The following is an 18,698-nucleotide window of genomic DNA, read 5'->3' as shown; positions in this document are numbered from 1 at the left end:
CATATAATTTAATACAGCCACATCAATAAGAAATCATGCAAAACAGATTAGGAGTAGCATGTTCTTAAAATCTGCAGGACACAGCTACAGCAGCTAGCAGACAAAGCAGGATGTGAAATGACCTGTCAGCTGTTTTATCGTGCTTACACTTCCGGGAGTAAGCTAACCCTCATTTTTCTGTATACATGCCTATAGTTTAAGCATCTCCTTTCTTGGGTTCTCTGAGTCTCTCACAGTGGGGAATATGAAGATCTCCAAGACAGAAACTCCAACATAACAGCAACAGTAAAGGATGTCATAAGAGTTACATAGTGATATGAAAGCTGCAGTGGACTTCATATTTTATTTGCTCCTAATTACAGACTCTGGAGTCAAACAAAAAAGGCTCACATTACAATTTAAAAGAGAAATGCTGTGTGCTAACAGTGTCACTGTTTACCTGCTAGGGTTAGATGATTTTGTAGCCTTCTTCTCATGAGTTTAAAGTACATGACAAATAAACTATTAAGAGCCTCTCAGCCACTCAGTTCTTAGAAACAAAGTCAGCAATTAAAAAAAAATGTTTTCTTGCATCCAGAATCTGGGATTTTATTCAGAGTTGGTTGTAAACTGTATATTTCATTACTGAAATGAGAGAATGTCAATTATATTCCTTAATTTTCGCTAACACCTGACAAGTGCAAGTACACACAGACATATATGTAAGATACTGTGTATTTATGTGTGATCGTGTGCTTTTCTAATCATCTGTGCATGAATACAAAGTCCAGATACCAGATGTTCTATAATCTGAACATTCAACCTGAACTATAACCTGTGCATAAATTCTCTATGCTCTAGGACACTGTATAGCTCTTGTATTAAAAGGAAAGTGCAGATAGAATATTGAAATCCTCAGACTCAGGATATTCCTTCAGCCAAGATTTTCTGATGACCCTGGATCTCCTTGCCTGTTGAATTTCATATTCTTGCAACTTTTGCTCAACTCAAAATCAGTGAATTACACACATGAAGCTGTCCTGAGGCCAATGAGAAAACTTTTGTACTATCCAACTGCTCTCATGTTACTCCCTTATAGTCAGACCCATGAACCTAACTTGCAATTTATCCAAAAGAAATCACTCACCAGGGCTGAACTCACCAGGGCTACTGTAACAGGGTCAGGTCTGCGACCCTCAGTAAACATAGGCCACTTACAGCCAGTGCAGTTATAGATTCTCAGGATCCATGAGTTAACTTCTACACCTGAGCTGCAATTACCTTGTCACCTGCTGGGAACTGACAACCTGTGCAAAGGGACAGTGATTCAGCAGTGAACAAACTGTTATTCTGTGCCAGGACAAGTTACAAGTCCTGGGAATAAGGAAAAGCTGAGTTAATTAGCATTGATGTAAACTTCCCTGGGTCTGTGGCAATGAACTACCTCTAACAGAAAGGAGTTAGTAAGGGGATCAGCTATACCCTTGGCCTGTCCCTCAGCATCACAGGCAATATACGTGTCATATGACAAAACTGGTGCTAGTGTTTAAAAATGAGGATAAGGAGTCTGTACTGACCCAAAGTCTTGAACATATATTTAACCACACATTTTTAGAAACCTGGGGGAAAGGCTATCCTATTGACTTACCCAAGTTTTTTATTTTTGGTCTGTCATAGAAGTAAGGTAGCAGAGGGAAGACACACATATTCTACATCTGTGTCCATTTCAATGTTCATATTAAGGCTCTTACATGAGTAATTATAATTCAAAACCATAATAATTTGGACTGAATTGTAGTCCAAATTACTTTATGGGTAAAAGCATTTCCAATGCAAGCATGAGGACCTAGGTTTAAACATTAAAATCCCATATAAATGCCTGACACTAGGGCAAATGGCTATACCTCCCAGTGTTCTGAAGATGAGTTTGGAAGCTATAACTAAAGAAAGAATCCTTGAGGCCCTCCAGTTTCTATCGCCAGCTTGGGTACATCCTCTGAAACAGTGCTCCATACCCAAGTTTCACAGGGAGGCAGCTTAAACACCAAGGAGTGTGGAGGGACCTACATGCACAGGTAGAACCACTCCGCTACCCTGCCCGATCAGAGGATCACACCCTGAAACCTCTGGCAGAAACCCTCAGGTTTCTGATTCCGGCTTGGGACTGCCCTCTGCCACTGCATATCATATCCAAGTGACACAAGGAGATAGATAACCACTCAAGAATGCAGAGAGGTCAGACAGCACAGGTAGGATCATGCCTGCTGCTCAGCGGAAACAGCTGGAAACCCTGAAGACACAAGAGCCTAGGAGCAGCCTGGGACAGGAGGCTTCCAATTTCCTCCTGCACCCAGAGTTGATGAGGGCCACAGAGCCACATATGCAAATACAACCACAAGAGAGTAGGTCTGACAAGAGTACCTACCTACCAGTGTACACAGAGAGAATGGGTCTCCCAGGAGCACAGATACAGAAGCTTGCATGACAGATAAGCCACAGTCAGAGACAGCAACACCAGCTAACATGACATAACCAGATGGCAAAAGGCAAATGCAAGAACATTACCAACAGAAGCCAAGGCAACATTGCACCATCTGAACCAAGTTCTCCCACAACAGCAAGTCCTGGACACCTCAACACACCAGAAAAAAAAAGATCTGGATTTAAAATCACAGCTCATGATGCTGATAGAGGATTTCAAGAAGGACATAAATAAACCCCTTAAAGAAGTACAGGAGAAAAGGAGTCAACAGGTAGAAGCCCTTAAAAAGGAAACACAAAAATTGATTAAAGAAATAGAGGAGAACATGTGTCAACAGGTAGAAGCCCATAAAAAAGAAACAAAAAAAAAATCATTTAAAGAAATACTGAAGAAACAAGGCAGTGGTGGCACACGCCTTTAATCCCAGCACTTGGGAAGCAGAGACAGGCAGATTTCTGAGTTCAAGGTGAGCCTGGTCTACAGAATGAGTTCCAGGACAGCCAGGGCTACACAGAGAAACCCTATCTTGGAAAGAAAGAAAGAAAGAAAGAATGAAAGAAAGAAAGAAAGAAAGAAAGAAAGAAAGAAGGAAGGAAGGAAGGAAGGAAGGAAGGAAGGAAGGAAGGAAGGAAGGAAGGAAGGAAGGAAGGAAAGAAAGAAAGAAAGAAAGAAAGAAAGAAAGAAAGAAAGAAAGAAAGAAAGAAAGAAAGAAAGAAAGAAAGAAAAGAGAGAGAGAAAGAGAGAAAGAAAGAAAGAAAGAAAGAAAGAAAGAAAGAAAGAGAGAGAGAGAGAGAGAGAGAAGAGAGAGAGAGAGAAAGAGAGAAAGAAAGAAAGAATACTGGAGAACATGGGTCAACAAGCAGAAGTCCTTAAAGAGGAAATAAAAAAATCCCTTAAACAATTACAGTAAAACACAAACAATCAAGTGAAGGAACTGTCCAGTATCTAAAAAATAAATAAATAAATAAATAAATAAATAAATAAATAATAAAGTAGAAACAACTAAGAAATCACAAAGGGAGACAACTCTGGAGATAGAAAACATTGGAAAGAAATCAGGAGAAATAGATGCAAACATCAACAACAGAATACATTAGATAGAAGAAAGAAATTCAGCTGCTGAAGAAAGCATAGAAATGCACCATAAAAAGCATTGACTCAACAGTCAAAGAAAATGAAAATGCAAAAAGCATCTAATCCAAAACATCCAGTAAATACAGGGCACAATGAGAAGACTAAACCTAAAAATAATAGGTATAGAACACAGCAAATATTTACAAGTTAAAGGGGTCAGTAAATATCTTCAACAAAATTATAGAAGAAAACTTTCCTAACCTAAAGAAAGAAATGCCCATGAACATAAAAGAAGCCTATAGAACTCCAAACAGACTGGACCAGAACAGAAATACCTCCCATCAAAACACCAAATGTACTAAACAAAGAAAGAATATTAAAAGCAGTAAGAGAGAAAAGCCAAGTAACATATAAAGGAAGACCGATCAGAATTACACCAGACTTCTCACCAATCCCCATCAAAATCCCAACTCAGTTCTTAACAGAGTTAGAAAAAGCAATTCTCAAATTCATCTGGAATAACAAAAAATCCAGGATAGCTAAAACTATTCTCAACAGTAAAAGAACTTCTAGGGGAATCAGTATCCCAGACCTCAAGCAATACTACAGAGAAATAGAGTTAAAAACTGCATGTTATTGGCACAGGGACAGGCAAGTGGACCAATGGAATAGAATTGATGACCCAGAAATGAACCCACACACCTATGGTCACTTGATCTTTCACAAAGGAGTTAAAACCATCCAGTGGAAAACATGGCCTTTTCAACAAATGGTGCTGGCTCAACTGGTGGCTAGCATGCAGAAGAATGCAAATTGATCCACTCTTATCTCCTTGTACTAAGCTCAAGTCCAAGTGGATCAAGGACTTCCACATAAAACCAGACAGACACACTGAAACTAATAGAAAAGAAACTGGGGAAGACCCTTGAACACATGAACGGGGGTGAGGGGTGGGGGAGGGGTTCCTGAACAGAACACCAATAGCCTTCTCTCTAAGATCAAGAATTGACAAATGGGACCACATAAAATTACAGTTTCTATAAGGCAAAGGATACTGTCAATAGGACAAAATGGCAACCAACAAATTGGGAAAAGATGTTTACCAACCCTACATCTGACAGAGGGGTAATATCCAATATATACAAAGAACTCAAGAAGGCAGACTTCAGAGAATCAAAAAACACTATTAAAAAAAATGGGGTATAGAGATAAACAAAGAATTTTCACCTGAGGAATACTGAATGGCTGAGAAGCACCTAAAGAAATGTTCATCCTTAGTCATCAGGGAAATGCAAATCAAAACAACCCTGATATTTTACGTTACACCAGTCAGAATGGCTAAGATCAAAAACTCAGGAGACAGCAGGTTCTGGCAAGGATGTGGAGAAAGAGGAACACTGCACCACTGCTGGTGGGGTTGCAAGCTGGTGCAACCACTCTGGAAATCAGTTTGGCAGTTCCTCAGAAAACTGGGCATACTACAACCAGAGGACCCTGTTATACCACTCCTGGGCATATAACCAGAAGATTCTACAGCATGTAATAAGAACACATGCTCCACTTTGTTCATAGCAACTCTATTTATAATAGCTAGAAGCAGGAAAGAACCCAGACATCCCTCAATGGAGGAATGGATACAGAAAATGTGGTATATTTACACAATGGAGTTCTACTCAGCTATTAAAAACAATGAATTCATGAAATTCTTAAACATATTGATGGATCTGGAAAATATCATCCTGAGTGAGGTAACCCAATCACAAAAGAACACACATGGTATGCATTTACTGATAAATGGATATTAGCCAAGAATACATAGCTTGGAATACACAAGACACATTTCACATATCAAATGACGCCCAAGATGGAGGAAGAACCAAGTATAGATACTCTGATCCTTTGTAGAAGGGGGAACAAAATACCCACAGAAGGAGATATAGAGACTGAGAGTGGAGCAGAGTCTGAGGGAAAGACCATCTAGAGACTACCCCACCTAGAGATCCATCCAATATACAGTTACAAATCCCAGACACTATTATTGATGCCCACAAGTACTTGCTGAACAGAGCCGAATATAGCTGTCACCTGGGAGGCTCTACTTGTGCATGAGAAATACAGAGGGGGACACTCTCAGCCAACCATTGAACTAAGCAAATCTCCTCCCCAATGGAGCAGCTAGAGAAGGGACCCTAGGAGCTGAAGGGGTTTGCAGCACCACAGGAGGAGGAACAGTATGGGCCGCCCAGTACTCTCAGAACTCCCAGGGACAAAACCATCAACCAAAGAATACACGTGGAGTTACCCATGGCTCCAGACTCATAGACAGCAGGGGATAGTCCTGTTAGACACCAAAGGGAGGAGAGGCCCTTGGTCCTGGAAAGACTTGATGCTGTAGTGTAGAGGAATACCAGGACAGGGAAGCAGGGGGGCAGGGTTGATTGGGGAAGGGGAGATGGCTTATGGGATTTTTGGGGCAGGGGGAACCAGGAAAGGGGACAATATTTGAAATGTAAATAAATAATATAGTTAATAATAATTTAAAAAAAAACACATGCAATTCCGTTTTGCTGGATCTTTGTCAAAAGACTGCTGGTTTTATGACCTTTGCTGTTCCCATAAGACATCACTATACCAATACTCTTTTAGTAGAGTTGTAATCGTGTATTTCCCTTCAAGACTAAATGCTTTTCTACCATTTAGTTAATTGTATGAATTTTCATTGAACATATGATTTCATACTTATTGAGTTGTCAGAAGTTTAACTGCATGCTTTTTTTTATTAATTGATATTTCAAATGATTTCTCTTTTCCTGGATCCCCCCTCCCCAAAAGTCCCACAGGCCTCTTCCCTCCCCCTGTTTCCCAATCCACCCCTTTCCACTTGCCTGTCCTGGTATTCCTCTACACTGCTGCACTGAGCCTTTCCAGAACCAGGGGCCTCCCCTTCCTTCTTGGGCTTTATTTGATATGTGAATTGTGTCTTGGGTAGTCCAAGCTTCTAGGCTAATAATCCGTTTATCAGTGAGTGCATACCATGAGTGTTCTTTTGTGATTGGGTTACCTCACTTAGGATGATATTCTCCAGTTCCATCCATTTGTCTAAGAATTTCATGAATTCATTGTTTTTAATGGCTGAATAGTACTCCATTGTGTATATATACCACAGTTTCTGTATCCATTCTTCTGTTGAGGGACACCTGGGTTCTTTCCAACTTCTGGCTATTATAAATAGGCCTGCAATGAACATGGTGGAGCATGTATCCTTTTTACATGCTGGGCAATCCTCTGGATATATGCGCAGGAGTGGTATAACAGGGTCCTCCAGTAGTATCATGCCAAGTTTTCTGATGAACTGCCAGACTGATTTCTAGAGTGGTTGTACCAGCTTGCAACCCCACCAGCAGTGGAGGAGTGTTCCTCTTTCTCCACATCCTTGCCAGCACCTGCTGACTCCTGAGTGTTTGATCTTAGCCATTCTGACTGGTGTGAGGTAAAATATCAGGGTTGTTTTGATTTGCGTTTACCTGATAACTAAGGATGTTGAACACTTCTTCAGGTGCTTCTCGGCCACTCAATATTCTTTGAAATCGAAAATTCTTTGTTTAGCTCTGTACCTCATTTTTAATGGGGTTATTTGGCTCTCTAGAATCTAACTTCTTGAGTTCTTTGCATATATTGGATATTAGCCCTCTGTGGAATGTAGGGTTGGTGAAGATCTTTTCCCAATTTGTTGGTTGCCGTTTGTTCTTTTGACAATATCCTTTGCCTTACAGAAACTCAGTAATTTTATGAGGTACCATTTTTCAATTCTTGATCTTAGAGCATAAGCTATTGGTAGTTTAACTGCATACTTAACAAAATTTTTGAAAAACTTTTGCCTGGAGTATATTAATGAGAGCAATGTGTTAAAGTAACTAGAAGTTAGATCACACACTAGAGTTCTAGCAGTTTTATTGATGTTTTCTCTCACATTGGAATGGGGAAAGGAAAAGGAATTATTTTATTAACTGTTACAATTTTTAAAAATAATGCTGTATCATGGAAATAAGTAATAACATAATAGATTATAAACAATTCATGATTTTAATGGAGGGATATATATCAAAAGCAAATTAAATCAATAATGTCGAAATGAGCATTTCATATTGAAGAAGGATACCAAAATTCAGCATTATCTAGTTATGGGAAAAGCATTTCTTGAACTCAGAACAACTGAGGGACCAGAGAGCAGATTACTAGATAAAAGATGTATAAATGTCTAGGTTTAAATAGAACTGTATGCAGTCAGCTAGACTCCTAAGAGCTGACCATGTAAAATGTTTTGTGACAAATATTGCCTATGTACAGTTAACCTAAAGTTGATTGTTCTGGAAGATTCATATTTTATGTTGAGTAATAAAAGACAGTTCTAAATATTCCTATATACTACATTAGAATTCAGTATAAGATGGAATGGAATAGAATACTATTAAAATAATTGTATCTAAAATAAAATATCTGGTGTTTTTCAATATCAGCAGAAAAATACAATGAAAGCATTATAAATTAAATAAATATTTTAAGTGCTTTAGAAACACCATGTTATTGATTTTTAAACCTGGTGTATTCAAAATTGAATATACAATAACATTACAAAATACTTATATAACAATAAGATTTTAGTATGAATTATTAATGGTCATGAAGACAGTTTATTAAGAAAGGTTTTGCTGCTGATCTCCTTCTCCACCCTGGCCAGATCAGCAGGCCAGATGCACTTCCATATCCCACAGCCTACCAGTCTCACAGGAGTTCTACAGTAACCAGGGACACAGGTAAGACTAAACACAAACACCCATGCCAGTTGGGACACCCACAGAGCCCAGTTGATGCAGGACCTACCCCCAAGCTCAGCTCCATCTTCATTCCAGGCTGTTCTTCCACCCAGAACAGATTATGGTCTGATACTCTGCCATACCCCAAAGAATGCCTGTCTCCCAGGTCATCTGTAGTAAAAGGGAGACAGGACATCTGCCACAACCATGGACACAGGAGATGGCAATAACTAGGAGTATAATCCTTCCTGTCTAGACCTCTATATGCATCCAGGGAAGATCCTGCCCCTAGAACCCAGAGCCTGCCTGCCCCCCAGGAGTTTCACCCTAACCAAGAACACAGGAGACCAGTTCTAACCAGAAACACACAAGACCTCCCCAAACAGAAACAGCTCAACATGCCTTCAGGGAGTCTGGCTCCTGTCAGAGACACCCAGGGCTGTTAACACCAGAGAAAAACAGATGACAAGAGGCAAACATAAAAGCATAAGTGATAGAGCCAATGCATTTCGGCACCATCAGAACTCAGTTCTCCCACCACAGCACGAAAGCCCTGGATAATCTTAAAACATAGGAAAAGCAAAACTCAGACCAAAAATTCATATCACGAAGATGTTAGAAGCCTTTAAGGAGGACATAAATAATTCCCTTAAAGAAATAGTGGAAAACACAGGCAAACAGGTAGCTCTTAGAGAGGGAACAAATAAATCCCGTAATAAGATACAGGAAAATACAATCTAGTAGGTGAAGGAACTGAGCAAAATGATCCAAGACCTAAAATTGGAAATAGAAACAATAAGGAAAACACAGACGGAGGTAACTCCAGAGATGGAGAACTTGGTGACTTCATAAAGAAATTGGAGAAATCCTATACTAGCAACAACAACAACAACAACAACAACAACAAAAAAAAAACACACCTGAAAACTCTAGAAAAGAAGGAAACAAACACACCCACCATGAGTAGACTTCAGGAAAGCATAAACTCAGGGCTGAAATTAGCCAATGAGAAACAAAGAGAATGGTGCAAAGAATCAACAAAACCAAGAAGGGATCCAAATTAACAAAATGAAAAGGGAGACATAACAGAAACGGAGGAAACAAAACATATATATATATATATATATATATATATATATATATATATATATATATGAAAACCTAACTATAAAAGCCTATATATACTCTACAAAACTGGAAAATCTAAATGAAATGCATGATTTCCTAGACAGTTAACATTGTGAACATAAAAAAAGAAAGAGCTTAGAGAATATGGTATACAGCGGTGTGGGGGAAGGGGGTTCCTCAGCTGGCCCATGCTGAGGCATCCCTTCCCCCTGAGGGACCAGCCAAACACCAGCATAGTATAGAATAGAGTTTATTCAGGGCATGGGATGGGAGTTAAGGGGGTAGTAGAGGCAGAGAAAGGCAGAGAGAGAGAGAGAGAGAGAGAGAGAGAGAGAGAGAGAGAGAGAGAGAGAGAGAGAGAGAGAGAGAAGAGAAGGGGAGGGAGAGGGAGAGGGAGAGGGAGAGGGAGAGGGAGAGGGAGAGAGAGAGAGAGAGAGAGAGAGAGAGAGAGAGAGAGAGAGAGAGAGAGAGAGAGAGTAGAGAAGCAGAGGCCGGCCATGACCACATGGAGAGAGGGGGGGAGGGGAAGAGAGCCCAAGAGGGGCAAGAGAGAAGCTTAGAGGGAGAGAGGTAAGAAAGAGATAAGAGAGGAGGGGGTGAAACCCCACCTGGCTGTTTCCAGGTAACCGTGGGGGTGGAGCTTAGACAGAACCCTAACAGATAATATGGAACAAAGATAAATCAAGATCAGGTAAACTATCTAAACAGTCCCATAACAACTAAGTAGCTGGAAAACGACATTTTTTTTTTAAATTTTATTCGATATATTTTTTATTTACATTTCAAATGATTTCCCCCTTTTCTGGTTCTCCACTCCCCGAAAGTCACATAAGCCCCCTTCCCTCCCTCTGTTCTCCCACCCATCCCTTCCCACTTCCTGGTTCTGGTTTTGTCTTATACTGCTACACTGGGTCTTTCCAGAACTAGGGGCCACTCCTCCGTTCTTCTTGTACCTCATTTGAAGTGTGGATTATGTTTTGCATATTCCAGTTTCCAAGCTAATATCCACGACATTTAAATACCACTAAACTATAAAACGCACATGGCCAGATGAGTTTAGTGCAAAATTCTACCAGACCTTCAAAGAAGAGCTAATACCCACATTCCTCAAACTATTACACAAGACAGAAAAAGAAGTAACATGACCTATTTATTCTACGATGTCACAGTTACTCTGATACATAAATCACACAAAAACCCAACAAAGAAAGATCTTCATACAAATTTTGCTTATGAATATGGATGTAAAAAATATTCAAAATATTCTAGAAAACTGAATCTAAGAACACACCTAAACCATCATTCATCATGACCTAGTAGGCTTCAACCCATGTATGCAGGGATGGTTCATGTATAAAATTCCAACATCATACACTATATTAAGAAACTCAAGGAAAGCTGGGCAGTGGTGGCTCACTACTGTAATCCCAGCACTCTGGGAGGCAGAGACAAGTAGATTTCTGAGTTCAAAGCCAGCCTGGTCTACAGAGTGAGTTCCAGGACAGGACAGCCAGAGTTACACAGAGAAACCCTATCTCAAAAAAAAAAAAAAAAAAAAAAAAAAAAAAACCCTCAAGGAAAAAAGTCACATGATCATCTCATTAGATACTGAAAAAATACCCCTTCATGTTAAAAGTCTTGTAGAAATTAGGAATTCATGGCCTAGATAGATAGATAGATAGATAGATAGATAGATAGATAAACAAATAATATGGATATGGGAAGTCCCAGCCTATTGTGGGTAGTATTATCCCTAGCTTCTATAAGAGGACGATAAATCCACTATAGCGAGCCAGTAAGCAGCACTCTTCCATTACTTCTGATCCAGCTGCTGCTTCCATGCTTCTTCTCTGAGTTCTTTCCTGACTTTTTTGAAGATGAACAACAATGGTAACCCTAACTAAAGCAATTCTCACTTTGAGAAACAACATAGTACATTTATGTTTTTGAGGTTGGTTCATAAAGAGAAAATATCTTTTGCATCATATGGATACATCACATCAATTCAAAACTAAATTTAAAATGCTAATTAAATTAACAGATATATGGCATATGGCATATGGCTTAGGCAAGAAATAGAGGTGGAGATCTGGGACAGAGAAAGTGTTCTAGGAAAGAACCAGAAGGGGGATCAGTCTTGGAAGATGTAAAGAGATAGACACGTGGTACCTGCGCATTGGTAACCAGACATGTGGCAAAATCTAGGATAAAATAACATGGGTTATCTTTAGTTATGATCTAGTCAGAGTAGAGTCTAGCTATATGGCAGATGATATGATAGCATACATAAGCGACCCCAAAAATTCCACCAGAGAATTCCTATAACTGATCCAAAACTTCAGCAAAGTGGCTGAATATAAAATTAACTCAAACAAATCAATAGTCTCCTTTTTTTTAAACAAATGATAAGCAGGATGAGAACAATATTGGGTAAACAATACCCTTCACAATAACCTCAAATGGTATAAAATATCTTATGTAACCCTTACCAAGCAAGTGAGATCTGTGTGACAAGAACTACAAATTCCTGAAAATAGAAATGGAAGAAGACCTCAGAAGACGGAAAGTTCTCCCATGTTCATGGATTGGTAGAATTCACATAGTTAAGAGGGCCATCTTACCAAACCTATCTACAGATTCAATTCAATCCCCATCAAAATTCCAACACTGTTCTTCAGAGACATGGAAAGAGCAATTCTCAACTTTGTATGGGAAAAATCCCAGGATAGACAAAAATATTCTCAGCAATAGAAGAACTTCCATTGGAATCACCATCCCTGGCCTCAACCAGTACTATGAAGCAATAGTGATAAAAAAAAAAAAAAAAAAAAAAAAAAAAAAAACCACACGGTATTAGTACGGAGACAGACAGGTCTATCAATGGAATAGAATCAGAAATCCAAAAGTAAACCCACCCACATATGGACACTTGATATTTAACAAAGAAGCCAGAAAATATACAGTGGGAAAAATAAAGCAACTTCAATAAATGGTCCTGGTCTAATTGCATGAAAATAGATCCACAACTATCACCTTGCACAAAGCTGAAGTCTAAGTGGATCAATGACCTCAACATAAAACTATATACACTGAATCTAACAGAGAAAGTCTAAAACTTAGAAGGGAGAACAAAATATCATGGGAGCCTAGGAAGGAAGGGTCATTTATAGGAGAAATGAGAGGGGTGAAAGGTGGAACAGGATCAGATATGGGGGCAGCAAAAGGAGAGAAGTCAATGGAGCCAGGAAAATGAATGTAATCATGCATCCTTTGGGGGTGGGAAAATGCTCTAGAATGTCCCATAGACCTTGGAGGTTTAAAAATCTCAGAGTCAAGGGAGGTGATCTTAGCCAAACAGCTCCACAATGGTGAGAATGGACTTGAAGAGTGTACCCCAGTAGATAGACAGAACCACAAGAGGAGGGACAGGGTTACCAACCCACAGTCAAAATTTCTGATCGATAATTGTTCCTGACTAAAAGAACTACAGGGACAAAAATGGAGAAGAGACTGAAGGAAAGGCAGTCCACTGACTGGCCTAACTTGGAATCTGTTTCAAAAGAGGGAGCACCAGGACCTACTAATATTACTGATGCGATGATATGCTTACAGAAAAAAGCCTAACATGGCTGCCCTCTGAAAGGCCCTATCAGCATTTGAGTGAAGAAAATGCAACCAACTATTAGACTGAAGTCAAGAATCCCTGTGGTGGAATTTGGGAAAGGAAGGAAGAAGCTGCAAGAAGAAGGCAACCCCATAGGAAGACCTGTAGTCTCAACTAACCCTGACTCATGGGCGATCCCAGAGACTGAATCACTAACCATGCAGCAAATATAGGCTGGTCTGAGGCCTCTGGTACATATATAGCAGAGGACTGCCTGATCTGGCCTCAGTGGTAGATGAACCTAATCCTTGGTAGACTTGGGACCCAAAGGTACAAGGAACCCTAGTGGAGCATGGAGAGAGAGAGCATCCTCTTGGAGGTAAGGCTGAGGAAGAATGGGATGAGAAAATATGGGTGGGGAACCAGGAGTGGGGCAATGCCTGGAATATAAAAAGTAAAATAATAAAAGAATTTTCCCTGCTCTATGTTGCTAATTCAGGCAGAGTAAAAAATATATATCAAGTTCAATGATAAATTAAATCAATAACATGAAAAGAAACAGTTTATATCAAAGAAAGAGAAATTCAACATGATCAAGATTTGGGACTTCTATTTCTTAGATTTGAAATAGTGGAGGCTCAGAGAGCAGATGTGGTTTTCAAATCTAGAAAACAAAGCAAAACAAAAAGGCTCTCATACTAGGACATTGTAATACAATTCAATAAAGGAAAAAAACTAGCAGAATCAAATGCATATTATAATTTTATAGCACATGCTTAGAAAAAATATGGGGAATGAAATAAAACCTTTTATGAAGTTATTAACATGAAAGCTAAATCTGTTTTTTGAACTATATTTTGTGAGACTTGTTTCTTCTAGAATGCATTTTGTCTCTGATATAATTAAATGTATTCTCATCTGGTCTCAATAAGATAATATAACACTTAGGACCAAATATGAAGCCAAGGAGTGCTGTGCTGGAAGCCAAAATAGAAAATATTTCCATAGCAACCATGTATTTCCCCTTAGTGCTATGGTAGACAGGAAGAAAGGTGACCCAGACACAAAAGAACACCAGCAAGCTGAATGAGAGAAATTTGGATTCATTGAATGTATTAGGAAGAGTTCTAGATAAGAAAGCCATCATGTAACCCCCAAGTGCCAAAAAGCAGAGGTATCCGAGGACACAGTGGAAGGCAACAGATGAACCCTTGTTGCAGAAAAGTATGATGTGTCCATGTTCAGAATGAACATCTTGGTCGATGAATGGAGGAGAGATTGCCATCCATATTCCACAAAAAACAACTTGTATCAGAGTGCAGATAGGAATGATGTAGTTTGGGGCTTTTGATACCATTAGCCAAGTTACCATTCTCCCTGGAAAAGTGGCCTTGAATGCAATAACCACAGTAATAGCTTTGGCCAACACAGTGGCAAGAGCCACAGTGAATGCAACTCCAAATGTGGTCTGCTGCAGGATACAGGTGTCTTTGTTGGGCTGGCCAATGAAAGTCAAAGAACAAAGAAAACAGAAGGTGAGTGTAATGAGCAAAATAAAACTGAGAGCTTGGTTGTTGGCCTTCACAACAGGAGTGCCTCTGTGTTTTACAAATATGCCAATAACAAAGGTTGTGAGTGTAGATGAGCACAGAGCTATGCTGGCAAGAGCCATCCCCAAGGGGTCTTCATAGGCCAGAAAGCTCACAGCTTTCTGGAGGCAGTGGTTCTTCTCTGTATTTGCATAATGACTCTCTGGACACTTCACACATTGATCCGCATCTGGTGAAAAATATGGGTTATCCTGAGATCATGAGCCAAGGATGGGTTGATCCCTTCATTTCTGAGATATTATTCAATACCTGGACTGTTATAGATGTTACATTGCTTTGCTTTTTCAGGGACAAATTAATAAGCACATTGTTGTCAATAATGCATATTATTGAGGAAGAATGGGATGAGAAAATATGGATGGGGGAACCAGGAGTGGCACAATGCCTGGAATGTAAAAAATAAAATAATGAAATAAAAGAACTTTCTAGGCTCTATGTTGATAATCCAGGCAGAGTTAAAAAAAAATGTATCAAAGTTCTAAGATAAATTAAATCAATAACATGAAAAGAAACAGTTTATATCAAAGAAAGAGAAATTAACATGATCAAGTAAACTTTTTTCTTAGACATTTCTTTTAGTATTTATGTTCATATATAATGCTTTGATCCAATACTTCTATATTTTCCACTGTTAACCTCCATTCCTTCCATCAGATTTCCCTCCCAACTTAATGTGTTCTCTCTCTCTCTCTCTCTCTCTCTCTCTCTCTCTCTCTCTCTCTCTCTCTCTCTCCCTCCCTCCCTCCCTCTCCCTCTCCCCCTCCCTCTCCCCCTCTCCCTCTCCCTCTCCTTCTACTCCCCCCTCTCTCTCTCTCTCCTTTTTACCTTGCTATAACCACTGAGTCTATTCATTATTACCAGTTTGTATATTGTTGGCAATGGCTTCAGTTGGACCATAAATAGACATTCAGAGTATACATTGCTAAAGCAATGTATGAAGTTTCCCGTTTTACTGCCAAGTACTTCCAGGAACTTCTTCAATAATCCATCTTCATCATAGCTATTTAAATTGAACTAGCCTAATGTTTTCCCTCACATTACTTCCAAATTTTCTCTGCCTTTTCTGACATTGGTATATCCCTTTTTAAAAGTAACTAGAATAGTAAGTTATATTGAATAAATGTACCTCAGCCCAGATATCACTTCATAAATAAAATATTCTTTATGAATGATACATGTAAAATTTGTTACATTGAGAGAATCTTTGCAATGTTTTTTAGTTAATGCTTTTTAAAATGAGTCCTAAATTCTCTTTTCTTCTTAGAAATCCTTAAGTTTCCAACTTTTTCAATTCTCTGCTGGAGTTTAGTGAAGAGATTCTACTTCATTACATTTACTATTGCATTAGCAAATGCTCATAAAGCACCCAGTAAAATGATTTAACAACATTTGAGGCAAGGATCTGTTTCACATAAATAGAAAATTATTACAAGACTTGAAGGATGGGCTGGAGCTATGGCTCAGCGGTTAAGAGGACTGACTGCTCTTCCAGAGGTCCTGAGTTCAACTCCCATCAACCACATGGTGGCTCACAACCATATGTAATGGGGATCCTCTTGTGTCTGAAGACAGTGACAGTGTACCCACATACATGAAATAAAAAAAAATAAATCTTAAAGAGTTGGAGGACTTTAAAAAAGAGTTTTATCATACTTTGCTCTTGTAATTTTGTAAATTTGATGATTAACATAAAATCTATGTACCAAGATATATGTGTAACATTATCACTATGTCCAAATGTCTCTAAAATTCTTATGTGAATTGATCACTAGATATTAATTTTACTATAATAATAAATATCTCAACTTTCAAAATGTATCACATTATTGTACAAATTTTCAATCAGCAATATTTTTAAATTTACAGTACTTTACATTCCTTTGAGCCATGTAGTGATGTACAATAGAATTATTAAACACAACCCCTGTCAGATTTGGAGTTGTTGATTGACACATTGTTATGTATACACAGAATACATTTGCAAACTGACTTGGTAACATACATGAATACATACATATACACACAAACACCACACAATACATAAATATATATGTATGTACATATATATGTATACATATATGTATATTCATATGAATATATAGTGGCATTTATTTACTATATAATGTATATGGATTTTTGGCTAAAAGTTGATAGTCATATTTACTATTAAAGAATGATGTCATTTATGAAAGAGAGTATGGCAGCTTCATACGAATCAAGAGCCTTTGAAACCTAAAAATCAGTGATATCCAGAAATATCACGACACTCCTACATACAAACTTATGGCTGTGGCAGCGTGTACATAACAGAATCAAGCTCATGCCTGACCGGTTTTCATCATGGATGGATGATTAGCATGAAGTGACACCCTTACCTGAGGAGCTATAATAATTTTTTTTTTTAGTAAGAATGGAAGAGTCCACATTCTTCACAATTGTGACCAATAGAAAGTATAGATTTCTACAGTGCAGGACTCACATTCAAACATATTTGAGTAGGACAAATTGGAGTAAAAGTTAAAATTTAGGAGAAAAAAACAAAACATTAAATAAGTAAAGAGGTAGAGAGGTGGTTCTCATATGTTTTGTGGGCATGAATATGATCTAATATATCGTACTGTATTCTGACAAAAGTAAATAAATAACATTTTAAAATTTTCAGTATTAATACAAATGAGAAAATTTTAACAGATAGAATTATAGAATGTTATTTTTTTTGTATGTTGAAGATGCCATAAATGTGCTCATTACCTATTCTTCTAGGTGCAGATTATACATTCCATAACATCTCTTAGAACTTGGTACATTTTGATATTACAGACTGTTCATGTTCCTTTGAGATTATAGTTGCAAATAATATTTTACTACATATTGCTGGACAATATAAAAGGATTTCATGATAATTTCTACAAATTAAGAAAATTTAAATATTTAATTATAGTAGAAAGTAAATATAATGGGTAAATCAAACATGAATTTCCATTTGCCTCCTTGTATTGAAATAAGGTAGAAATTGATGTAAATGGAAAGAAAATTGAAAGAATCCCACTAAAATCAGCGACTAGACAAGGCTACCCTCTCTATTCCTACCTATTCAATAAAGTACTAAAAGTTCAAGCCAGAGCAAGATACAAATTGGAAAGAAAGAAATCAAAACACCACCATTTTGTAGATGATATAATATTATACTGAAGTAACCCCAAAAATTCCACCAGAGAACTCATGAACCTGACAAACAATTTCAGCAATGTGGCTGGATATAACATTAACTAAAGCACATCAATAGCATTCCTCTACTCAAAGGATAAACAGACTGAGAAAGAAATTAGATAAACAAGAGCTTTCACAGTAGTCATAAATAATGTAAAATAACTTGGTGTGACTCTAACCAAGCAAGTGAAAAGATCTATACAAGAATTTCACATCTCTGGAGAAAGAAATAGAAGATCTCAGAAGATGGAAAGATCTCCCATGCTCATGGGTTGACAGGATTAATATAGTAAACATGGGCATCTTGACAAAAGCAATCTACAGATTCAATGTATTCCCCATCAAAATTTTAACTCAATTCTTCATACAGATAGAAAGAGCAATTTACAAATTCATATGGAATAACAAAAAATCCAGTATATCAAAAACTATTCTCAACAATAAAAGAACTTCTGGGGGAATCACCATCCTTGACCTCTATCTTTAATACAAAGCTGATAAAATCAATAGTGATAAAAAAACTGTATGGTATTAGAACAGAGACAGGCAGGAAGATCAATGGAATAGAATTGAAGACCCAGAAATGAACTCATACACCCATGGTCATTTAATCTTTATTTTTTAAAGAAATTTAATTTTCACCTTTTATTTTTAGGGTTGAGATAGTATATAATATTTATTTTAAATCTTCTTTTTAAATTTTCTTATTGAATATTTTATTGATTTACACCAGGAAATGTTAGCCCCTTTCCCAGTTCGCCACCCTAGGAAACCCTTATCCCATTCCCCCTCCCCCT

The 18,698-nt window shown here is 38.1% G+C and overlaps 2 protein-coding genes across 2 annotated transcripts in view; both read right to left on the bottom strand.

Annotated features, from left to right (window-relative positions):
- The window catches only part of LOC127673567 (formyl peptide receptor 2-like), a 476,281-nt gene that overhangs the window by 348,964 nt on the left and 108,619 nt on the right, over nucleotides 1–18,698 (bottom strand). The window lies entirely within an intron of this gene.
- LOC127673560 (vomeronasal type-2 receptor 116-like) overlaps nucleotides 13,932–18,698 on the bottom strand; it is a 31,706-nt gene continuing 26,939 nt past the window's right edge. The window contains exon 6 of the mRNA XM_052169238.1: nucleotides 13,932–14,860. Coding sequence (XP_052025198.1) covers nucleotides 13,932–14,860 — 929 coding nt within the window. The remainder of the gene's footprint in view (nucleotides 14,861–18,698) is intronic.

This window comes from Apodemus sylvaticus, chromosome 23 (genome assembly GCF_947179515.1).
Source record: "Apodemus sylvaticus chromosome 23, mApoSyl1.1, whole genome shotgun sequence".
Classification (NCBI taxonomy): domain Eukaryota; kingdom Metazoa; phylum Chordata; class Mammalia; order Rodentia; family Muridae; genus Apodemus; species Apodemus sylvaticus.
Note: the sequence above shows the minus strand (reverse complement) of the source record. Positions and strands in the feature narration are given on the sequence as shown.